Source organism: Chaetura pelagica, unplaced genomic scaffold (genome assembly GCF_000747805.2).
Source record: "Chaetura pelagica isolate M959 unplaced genomic scaffold, ChaPel_1.0 scaffold354, whole genome shotgun sequence".
Taxonomy (NCBI): Eukaryota; Metazoa; Chordata; class Aves; order Apodiformes; family Apodidae; genus Chaetura; species Chaetura pelagica.
In genome coordinates, this window is record NW_009953299.1 from 803,370 (window position 1) to 815,422 (window position 12,053).

General features: G+C 39.2%; 1 protein-coding gene across 1 annotated transcript in view; it reads left to right on the plus strand.

The window, feature by feature from the left end:
* Positions 1-12,053, plus strand: part of BEGAIN (brain-enriched guanylate kinase-associated) — a 109,394-nt gene that overhangs the window by 44,337 nt on the left and 53,004 nt on the right. The window contains exon 3 of the mRNA XM_009998028.1: positions 7,382-7,543. Within this exon, the coding sequence (XP_009996330.1) occupies positions 7,382-7,543 (162 nt within the window). The remainder of the gene's footprint in view (positions 1-7,381; positions 7,544-12,053) is intronic.

Sequence of the window (12,053 nt, forward strand, 5' to 3'; positions counted from 1 at the left end):
TCAGCTCCACTGAGTAATAATGTAGTGGCACTGAGGACCTGTTGGCATCTCTGCTAGCTGTGAGAGTCCCCAGAGCTCTCTGTTTTCAGCTTGCTGCTCTGGGAGGGTGAGCTGCATGTCAGGAAGAGGTCCCTCAGGGCCTTTCCTCTTGCTGGCTGGCTGCCCTTGTCTCTGTGGTAATAGACTTCATTCAAAGATCAGAAACAAAATCAGGGATATGGCCATTTTCTCCCACTGAGCCAAATAGGCCATCTCTTTGTAGAGGTCCACAGCACCCTCACACTGCTGGGGAAGTACTTCCAGAAAAGCAAGTACACCAGAACCCAGCCTGTCTGGCTGCCCATCACATCACTGCCCCTGCCTGGCACTACTGGCCTACTTTGTCACGGCATGGCTGGGCTCACAGGTGGTCTCTTGGCCCTTCCCAGAGATCCTCTCTAGCTCTTTAGCCTCCCTCACAACAGGCACCTCTGTAAGGCTGACTGTTTTAGACTTTTTTCTAGATAAAAAACCACTGAGTAGAAGAAGCAAATATGCATTTTGAAATTTTGCTCCAGAGTGTATTTTTAAAATTTCCATCAGTGGTCCCAAATTCCTGATCCTATGAAGCCCATATTTAGAATGTGGCATATCACAGACATGGAACAGATCTGATAAACACTTTAAAAGCACTTAGTAGTTCTTTTTTGTGAGTCTCCATGCAGACCTAGCAAACAAGAAAGGGAATACTATTACCTCATCTCACACTCAGTACTGACTCAGGAAGAGGGGGAGTTATCTGAAGAGATGCTGTTGTCTACGTCTGAGTTACTTGGCTGTATTCCCTTGTAAGCAACGGAAGTGGGTACTTCCTGATTTGCGTCACCTCATCTAAAAGTAGGCTTCTAAAATAGGTCACATTAATCTCATCCTGATAATGTCTGCTTGTTGAGACTGACTAACAATAGGAGCCACAGCTGACCAGTAGTATTGATATTTGCTTCTGGTCAGGTCAGCCTTACCTTCACTCACTCAGCCCATATAACACTAGACATATTTGGTAAAGCCAAAGACTCAGAGCCCCAAACCTCAGACCAGATTAGGTCCTACTTACATGTTCCTTCTCCCAGTGGATGTTTACCCACAGAATACAATGAGTTTGGCTTAGTCTTTCACAGCTGCTTTAAAACTTCTGTTTCACTACCCTGAAATGAGAACCTTCAATATGTTTTTATCAGTATATTTGACATAAGCATCTATCTTGCCTTCATTTTGCATTCCTTTCACTGCTAATTTTCCCCTAAAATCATTAATCATATTTTGGTTTACTCACTCCTAGAGCTGTGTGAAGGAATGTAATCAGTCCATTCAGAGAGAATTTCAATAGTTCAAAAATGGGTTTATCTGGATTCAAACAACATTGCAGAACCACCTACAAAGCAAAGCCCCAGTGTGGCAGGCAGAAGTGAAAGTGCTGCCAAAGCAGTTTGACCAGCCAGGTGGAGATGTGGGGTTTCCAGGTCACTCCACTGATGGGCAGCCCCATAGATATTAACTCTCAGGGAGTAACACCTCAGGGAGAACCCTCTTTGAGGGCTGTCTGAAATTAACAAGCTCTAGAAATCCTCTGGCCTCCAGGCAGCTGAACAGCCCCAGTTTTCATGCCAACACTCTTCTGCCATCAGGCCATCTGCCAGGCAGATGAGCTGGCAGCAGATCAGACAGGTAAAATCAAAACCTGCTTGTTTTCTAGCACACCTTCTTCAGAATAGAGCAAATGACACATAGTGTTTTAGCTTTGCCCAAAATGCTCCAGTGGAAATATGTTCACCTGGAGCTTCTTCAAGTGATGCTACAGATGAATCCCGGCTGACGGCTGCAGGCTGAAATAGGCACACCTTGTCCTTCTCTGTCCTGCTCATCAACATGTGTATCTTCCTCTGGGCCTGAAGCCATGCAGTGGCACTGATGCTCAGCCTAACGTGCAGGCTAGCAGGAACACCTAGAACAAAAAAAGAGTTCTTTTGACCACTCACCACCCTTTGTGGACAGAGATCTATCAGAGAGGGAGATGTGACTCCAGGAATGCAAACATATATTTCCTTCAACACTTGTGCAAGCTAGCGTGGTGAAATTTTAATACCAGGTGTATCTGGTGGTATTTAAACTTTTCTGCACGGCCATCTCATCTTTCTCCTGTAAAACAGATGTCTTTCCACTAAATGTAGAGCCTGCATGGTGCTAACTCCCACCTGGTAATACCTCCCCTGAACAGCCTCTGAATTGTTGCTAAGCATCAGCTCCAGCAGTGGGATTCAATAGTCAGGCTTGGTGTCTCCCTGCAGGAGCACTGCCTGAGTGAAGAGGCTTTCACATTCCCCAGCAAGGAGAAACTCCAGAATTCAAACCTGCCAATTACTGGCAGTGTTACAATGTCTGTGGGCACAAATTTCTGCACCAATGTATGTTTTCATATCTATTTCTCACTTTAAATGAGTATAAACATAGTTAATTGGCAATTATAATACTTTGGAAAGTCTGAAGACCTGTTTTTAATAACCTCTAAACCAGCTGCCCCTAAGAGGTTTTCTTTCACCATTCTAAATATTTAGAAAAATATTGCTGAGCCAGCAATGTGCCCTTGTGGCTAGGAAGGCCAATGGCATCCTGGGGTGCATTAGAAAGGGTGTGGTTAGTCGGTCGAGAGAGGTTCTCCTCCCCCTCTATTCTGCATTGGTGAGGCCGCATCTGGAGTATTGTGTCCAGTTCTGGGCCCCTCAGTTCAAGAAGGACAGGGAACTGCTTGAAAGAGTCCAGTGCAGAGCTACGAAGATGATTAAGGGAGTGGAACATCTCCCTTATGAGGAAAGGCTGAGGGAGCTGGGTCTCTTTAGCTTGGAGAAAAGGAGACTGAGGGGTGACCTCATCAATGTTTACAACTATGTAAGGGGTGAGTGTCAGGGAGATGGAGTTAGGCTTTTCTCAGTGATGACCAGTGATAGGACAAGGGGTAATGGGTGTAAATTGGAGCATAGGAGGTTCAAGGTGAATATCCGAAAAAAAATTTTTACTGTGAGAGTGACAGAGCACTGGAACAGACTGCCCAGGGAGGTTGTGGAGTCTCCTTCACTGGAGACATTCAAAACCCACCTGGACAAGTTCCTGTGTGATGTGCTCTAGGTGACCCTGCTCTGGCAGGGGGGTTGGACTAGATGATCTTTCAAGGTCCCTTCCAACCCCTAGGATTCTATGATTCTATGAATATTGTACTTACTGACCCTTTTTTTTAGAGAAATAATTTAATGAAGCAAAATGGGTAAAGACTTGCCAACAGCTGATTGTCACAGGAGCAGGATTTTGGAGATCATTAGAAGAAATAAAGAACCATTTATGCAGAAGGTTCAAATCCTGCTCTGCAGGACTTTGGATCCCATCCTGTAACAAACCTGAATCATGAGGGCTCTATCCTAGAAGATAAATTATTAAATTAAATATATTGCTTTACCAACATTAAAAAAAAAAGTACAGGGAACTTTTATAATGAACAGGCATGTGACAAGCAGAAAAAAATATAGGTATTTTCTGGAGCTGGCTGTTTTGGAATAAAGGGGAAATGCTACATGCTTGACTTCATGTCTCCATATTTTTATCTTTTTTTTTTCCCCTCTTTTCGACTGTGTCTAAATTACCACTACCAAACTAACAGGGGTACAAAAAAAAAATTAAACACTCCTTATGAAAAGCTCAGACTTCTAGAACAAGAAAGTACACAACGCAGCATAAGGAAAGAGAATTAATGTTTGGTGTTATGTGATACCACTGGAAGCTAACAGTAAGAGGACACTTTTCAGAGGAACAACTGTTTCATGAGAAATGAAAACAAAACAGAACAAAACAACACAAAACAAAACAAAAAAACTCAAAAGCTGATTAAATACCTTATATTTGTATAAAACAAAAATTGAGCCTCTGATCCCATTATTAGAGATCCTGTTTGACACATCATATGTTCTTTTTTCTACTGTTTCTCTCACTTGTCTTACTTTTGTTCTTGTGTGTTTTTCATGTATAACTGTAAACAAGAGAAAACAACAGGCTTTACCTTAAACCAGTAACATATCTAGATGGGGCTCGAGTCATGCAGAATTTTAAACCACCCTGAGAATCCTGGGAAATCTGCTTTTAGTGTTTTATCTATTAGTACCCATTCAAAGGTTTCAGTTCCAGATTCAGGAAGATTTCCCTATTTGTGCCAATCATAGCCATGAGCCTCATTGGGTTATTGCTTAAAGTTAACTACCTGCTTCCTGCCATTCAGTGCATTCTTGTCAGAATATGATTTCTTTTTTCTATTTTTTTTTTACTTGTATTTTAGTAGTAACTCACTGTTATGTACCTACTGCTACATCCTAAATAATCCCATCATAAACCAAGTGTTATTGATTCTATCTAAAAATAATAAGTCCTCTGAAAAACAGCCAGTGGCTTTTGTGTATATCAGATGAATTGAAGAACACAGTAAGCAGGAGTTCTGCTAGTTTTGGGAGGGCTTCAGGATCTTTCAGGTTGGGTGAAAATGAGCAGAGTTTTTTCAGAATTATGGTTTGCTGAATGAGAATAACTTTGATCTTTGAAGCTGCCTAATTTATGTCTTAATCACCTTTTTTTTGTTGTTTCTCATTGATTTACAAACTTACAGCTTTACTTTACTGCCCAAAGTGTTATGTGAATTAGTGCATGCATGTAGGTTTGTTTCAGTAAAGCCCAATATGATAGGCTTGGTTTTAATGAAACGAATAATGAATAATCCTATTGTTAGAGTGAGGCATTCAAGTATACAAACATTTCAAAGTGAACTCCAAGGGAAAAAAAAGGCTGAGTTTTAAGTTAAGTTTATCCCCCAAAAATTTGCTGAACTGGAGCCCATACACAAGCTTCAGGTTGCTAAAACCTGCCAAGCCATCCAGACCTGAATCCCAAAATATATTCACGCCAGCTCTGCCTTCCACCTGAGGATCAAGATACACCCAGAATTCACATTTTGAACCACAGAAAGTTCAAAGACAGTTCTGGGCACATAAGTACTTGCAGAAGCAACTTCATTTGAGGAATGAGGTGTTTTGCTCCTGTCTAATCTTCACACAACTGAGATCCAAAGCAAGAATATACTACAGGAGGAATCTGAAGATTAAGTTAGTGGAGTCCATTAACTTCCCTCTTTCTTCTCTTTTATTAAGCAGTCTCCAGCTATTGATGACTTAAACATCCCTGGCATTCCCATTTTATTTGTACCCCTATGGGTTCTCTAACCCCCAGAGGTCGATCTCTGCCTGTAGTCAAAATGGCAATAGCTGTTGTAACCTTTCCTGATCTGGCCTAAAGTGCATCTTATCTGCCCTTGCCCAGCATAGAGTAGCAGCCTGGGCATTTTTATACAGAACCATAGTGGAGGATCTACTGTATATTTTTTTTTAAATCTAGTGGTTAGATTTTTATGCACCAGAAGATTTAAAAATCAAATAACTTTTAACTCACTGTTTTGACTCCCACTTCACAGAAGAAACTCCAAGTTGTCAGGCTACAGGAAAGAAAACTGACCACTCTTCTTTCCCAAGATGATCAGCAAAAACAAGATAGAAGAAGAGCAAGTGAAACCCAGTATGATGTGGCAACGTCATTAACAAGGATGTGTGGAAATGAGAAGCATGGGTTCAGTTTCTCATTTCCCTAGATAATTCAGGGGGTTTATTCAGTATGTAAAACATGAAAGCTACATTATTGCATTAACTGCAACATAATTAAGTGTCTGACTTAGAATATTTTATTTTAAGATAATATAACTACAAGTGATAATCTAACTGTAACCACGCAATCTGTGTAATTGAAATAGAGCACTGTGTTGGCAAAACATTAAACTGTTTCCTAGGTCTAAGCTGCATGGATCAAGTGAGCCACAATTGTAAAGCTTTTGCATTACCCTCCTGAAGATTCAATTGCAGCTGGTAGGGAGAAGGCAGTCACACTGAAGCAAGCTTAAATAAGTGTTTGTTGAAGAATGGCATGTTGTTCCCAGCTCTCTTGTCTAATTAAAGACCGAAAACATTATCCTACTGAAGCTGATGGCAGTAGTCACTTGACATCAAAGGGAATCAAGATTTTCCATTCTTTTATGAAGAATTCTTTTTATCATATTAAAAATAAGCAAGGCAATTCAGAGTGCATCACGAGGTAGCAATTTTTGTCTCTAGGTGATGACAGACACAAGCTCTATATTGCCTCAGAGCTCACACCTGAAGACTAGAGATCAGCTCGATAATGAAGTTGCAGAATCTGAATCAAGTTACAGACATCCAGACATACCAGCTGTGACTGAAACCCTGTCCTGCTGTGCAACTGGTGAACATGCTGGAAGACTGAGAAGCTTATAAAATAAACAGACGAGGATAAAAGATCTCCAAGGTGCAGACAAGAACTGAGGCAGGAGAAGTCTGGCTCAGCTGTAGTCACACAGTCGAGCTCCAGTAAAGCAGGGGAAAGATCCCCAGGTCCATTGCTGCAAATCTAGAGGGAGTATTTGGTTGCGGATGGCACTTCGATCTTCATGATAAAAATTTTGCTTGGATCTCCTGGCTTTATGCTATCTCAGGTCTTCTCTAAAATAATGAGAAAACAACCAAGTCCAAATACTCCTTTCTCCAAATTCTGTGCCTAGTGCTTTGTCATGGAGTGTAATTGAAACTAGCTTACAAACTCAGCATAAGTTCTTTATTAGTGAAAATACTGTGAAAAATGAGGGGCCACATCTGTGTCTGTGAAGTCATTGCTCCCAAAGGAGTGGGAAAACCAGGAAAGAGCCATAACTTTAATATTACTATAATATTGATTGGTTACCATTCTCTTGATGAAATGCTGAACAATAACATCTCTAGTAGTGCTATGGCGAGGGATTGGGGTGGAAATTTAATCAAAGACGACAGACATTTTCTTTCTCCACAAAAATATAACTTGCAATATTGGCAAAGACATATTTTTGCACAGTGTAGTTAGAGTTTCTGCTTTATTGTTATCTGCTCCTTCAGTCATAGTATTTTAAGATAACTGTAAATGAAAGTTCCATTGTGAAACCAAACTCTAGGCTGTGTTTTCTGTTTTAATGAGGATTCTTTCACAAAATATTCCATTATGGCTAATGAGACACTAGTAATGAATGTGCTAGAAAGGACAGATGGGAAGATTGTCAACTGCCTAAGTCAGAAGATTTTCAAGGTGCAGTAAACAAGTTATTAAGCACACTTCTCTGGCTTTATGCCAACCTATGCTGTAGGGAATTGGTCAAAGAGTGGATCATGAAAAGCTTTTTGGGAGCAGCTAAATTCTACAGCTGTGGTCTTTGTTTTTCTAGTACTTTGCAAGAACAGAAGGGGGAATTACGAAAACGTCTCTCGTACACTACCCATAAGCTGGAAATGCTTGAAACGGAATTTGATTCTACACGTCAGTATCTTGAAATAGAATTGAGACGTGCTCAGGAGGAACTTGAAAAAGTAACTGAAAAGCTGAGAAGGTTAGTAACTAACTTTATGAAATAAACAATTATTAGGAATTTACAAGTGGCTGTATTACAAGACATATGTAAATAAGAATACAAGCATATAGTCTCAAACATACATAATTTATTATTAATTGATTACAAATCGTATTTTCACATTCAGTATACGTATTCCATCTCTCTGACTATATATTACATACAACATGAAGTTATTTACAAGTGATATGTAAGATCTGTCTGTATTGAAAGCAAATATGCAAATAGAAATATACGTATGTAAGTATGAATGATACAGGATATCGTATTGGATATCGTATTTCTGTAAACATACATGTAGGTTAGTGCCATGTTGTGTTACACATATGAAGGCTATAAGTATACTACACACATAGTTACACAGCATATTCACAGATGGATTTCTTTTAAATGGTTTGGCTGAGAATTTTCAGTTATTACACTCCATTGCACTGGTACAAGAGAAGAGAATGTGGCCTATATCATCCAAAGGTGAAGCTGTGTTAAATCCAAATAGGATTATGATATTTCACATTATGCAATAGCAAATCATTAGCTTTTTAGTCCCAAGTAGAATGGAATTATATTGAAAACCTAGTATTTTAATTTGTTGTAGCTGTGGTACAGCACTATTGCAAATCAGGGGCCCAGTTAACATTAATGAAAAAAAATATAATAATAAGCATATGCTCCTGACATTCCTGGCTCTGATTCAAATTATCTGTAATCTAGGTTTAAATTCACCACTCTTAATATCCATTTTTTCATTTGTTTGCAAAACTTCTCAACACAAAATTATCTACTTGTGCAGCACTGTATTTGCATTTCTTGTGAGGACTTTCCTAAACTCATATGGATAACTGAACTGTTTGATTTAGTTCATTGGATTAGTCAAAATTATATTCAGAATTAATCATTCCAGGGCTATACCTAAAGAAATATATATTTGTCCTTTGCAGAAGGCAAAAAACAAACCAAAGCCTGAGACAACCATTAAATGGAGTCAATATTAAGTTATGCAAGTTTTAAACAGAAAGAGGCTATAAGATCTCAAATTAGCAAACATCCTAGTGTGGTCTTATAACTTAAATGCTTCCCTAACTGGGGAAGCTTCTTCAAACAAGGCCAAAATAAGCAGGTATCATGATGAACTTAAATCTACACATATCTATCAGGAGCAGTCTGAAGACTCTCCATATTGTTCTCTTTCCAACAGTGTTTTTCCTGTCACTTCACTTGGAGCAGAGCTATTGAAAGTAGCTTTGGTCTTGATAGTTTTCTTCCAATCTATTTCATCTTTTAGGACAGGGAATGCTGGTACTCCTTCCTCCTGAAACATTATTTCAGGGACAGCTACCATCCTTCCTGCATCATATTTAGCAGAGGGGTTGACAATTCCACTTCTGTTAAAGTCAGAAGGAAGTCTCTTATCAGTCTTAATTGGGCCCTGATGAGTTAAACATCCTTCAAAACCCAAGCCTGAAAGTCTGGTTTTTGCACGTGTAGCACTCATACCAGACTTCAGATGAGTAGAAGTGACTTTCCAATATTCTAATGGAGCACTGTAAAATATCACAAAAAATCTTACATTAAAAATTATGTTTCAGGCAGGTGATTACTCCCCTGAAGACATATCATATTGGAAGCCAAAATATTTTATGAGGTGAGCTTTAAAAATGTTTCTATTGAGAATTGCAAGGGATACTGCAAGTTGAACAACTAGATTTCTCAACCTGGAGAAGGATATTGTCTGAAACAAAACTGTCACCCAAAAGCGTGTCAGCAATATGTCACAGAGGAAAATTAGTGTGAGAAAAACAAGGAACTGTAATTAGCTTCAATATTGTGTCTCTTGCTTTATTCAGTGCATAGGGAGAGAAATTCAACCCCCTAATAAATAAACCCTGTGTAACACAATCCCACTTGTGTACTAGAGAGCATTTTTGTTATTAAACTTCAATTACTGTTAGGTGCAGAATTTTTCCAAGAGACTGAATGCCCATTCTTTTCTACTCCTTTCTGAAAAATCTTTATTGCCTTAATTTATCCAGAATTACCTGTGCTTTTAGGCCTCCTCTTTGTTACCTAAGCAGGGAGGTTATTTATGTGGCTCAATTGGCAGATTTTTGACCTCACTACAAACGCTTAGAGGTCTTTTGCTTTGGGTCCAGTGGGAGCAAGATCAGGGCAGTGTTGAGTGGGTTTCAAAATATTAACTCTAAAGTGTTGGTTCAGCTTTGAAAAGCAACAGAAGAGAGACTAGAGACTGGGGATTTCATATACCTCACAGTGATCTCCTGTATGATACGAGTAGCATGGTGGTTTTAAAGTTAAAACTAAATAAAAAATAAAAAATTAAATCAGATATCGGTCTTGGAATGTAAACTGATCTTCAAAGATCATGCTGGGTTTTCTGCTTTAGACCCTACCCTGGGTGACAACCTGGTGAGGTCCCCATCTTAGCTTTTACCAGAGAGTAATTTTAAGACATGAGAAATAAACTTGTACAAGCATATATTTAGCACTGAGATTTGTCCCCAGACAGAATTGTTTCACCAAAAAAACAAGACATTTCATGGACTGAAGGGTCTTCTGAACAGGAATCCTGTGGCTGTATTAGCTTTGGAATAAATGAGGGTAAAACACTCTTGTTTTCATAAGGAAGATGTAAGTTGTGTATGATAACAGAGGGGGAGAAAGTTTTTTGAACAAGTAGTTTGTGTTTTAACACTCACCAGTCAAAGTTAAACTGCACTTTGGATGAAATTCTCTTCCATAGATAAAGTCAGCCCAAACCTGTGCTTTACTTTACGTATATTTCATGGTCTTAAAAAGGCTTGAGCCTGAGTGAAAGCAGAAAGGCAGAGCCTTTTGCAGACTTCCTCTTTGGTGGTGATCTGCAGTCTTAAGAGAGGAGTGTGTTGTCTGCTGTGTGAGTGCACAGATAGGTAATGTTCAATTTGGTCAGAATACTTTTCAGCAGGCCCTAATTTATTCAAGAATCTAGCGTGCACTTAATGCATGCACATATATGTACCTGGAGACACCTAAGTATCACCTAATAATATGAACACTAAAAGCTATCAAAAATTATAAAGTTACAGATTAACAGGAGTATATTCTTAAAACAGTTTCACAGGGTGGTCAATCTGATCTATTCTTCACTTTATCTACAAATAAATCAGATTTACAATATTCAAAAGTTTCATACTTTGCATGGTTCAGCCTATCTGGGTGTATTTTTTCTGCAAAAAGAGTTAAAATACCATTTGCTCATCTGATAATTTTCATATTAGAATAATTTTCCCTACTTCTCTTTTATTTTAGAGTGTTGCCCAAAGTTTGACATGATTACCATCTTCCTCTTTTATCCCTTTAAATCCCTTTCTTTCCTATATTTCTAGTCCATTTATCTCCTTGGCATCTACATTTGCTGACACTTCTTTTGGCACAGTGGATTTCCAATTTGGTTTTATGTGTATTTGTGCATGTGTATGTGCTTGTGTATGTGTGCACGTGTTTGTGCTTATTTTGACTAACTTTTCATAAAGTTCTCAATAGAAACACTTTTTGAAGCTCAGTTTCCTACTTACCGTGGATTTTTATGTTTAGAAAGGATTTGATTTTACTGAGTAGTGGTCAATAATTTCCAGCGCAAAATTAATGTGTTAGAGAGCTAAAGTCTGTGGAATACTGTCACCTAAACATACAACAGAGGATAACTTGATGGGTAAAGACATGACAAGTTACAAGGAAAGAAGCTGATCGTAATAAGCTCATGAAAAACCCCTCTACCAACTACGGCACGGAAGTGGTGTCAGCCAAGAACAATTATATTAATAGTAAACAATCTTCCGGTCATCCACATTAAAGAGAAAAACGGAAGGTGAGGAGCAAAGCCAGTGATTCATTCCCACCATCTTAAGCCAGATATCCAATTCACTACTGCTGGCAATTCATGCTCTTAAAGATATGGAAAGGGAACCTTCAATGTCTTCCTAGAGCTCTCCACGTAGCTCTATACTGCAGGAGAGATTGGGGTACAAAGAGGCCTGAGCTATAAAAATCTTGAACAGGTGCTAGAAGTTTACATTGGATTTACACAATCTCTAGTTGGACCACAAGCTGCATAGGTGCAAAGCATTTTTAACCTGTTCTACTTTGCCTTACTAGAGAGAAACCACAGACCATGACAGACAAGATACTGGGGCACCTCTGGGCTCAGCCAGCAGGCCCATTCTTGTTCCCTGCACAAAGGCACACAGCTTCACCAGAAAAACATAACTACATTAGTGCTGAGTAGCTGTTTGCAGGCAAAGACAGTTTAAGTCTTCTTGCTTCCACAGGTTCACTAGGATCCCCTCTGCCTTCTCCTTTGCCATGAAAAGCTGGGTACAGGGTACCCTAAGGTTTCTCTCTGTTGTGTTGACTCTGTGAAAATACCAATTATACCTAGAGCCTATACAGAGGCTTAGTAGCACAAACTGCATCTAACAGAAGCATGGACAAT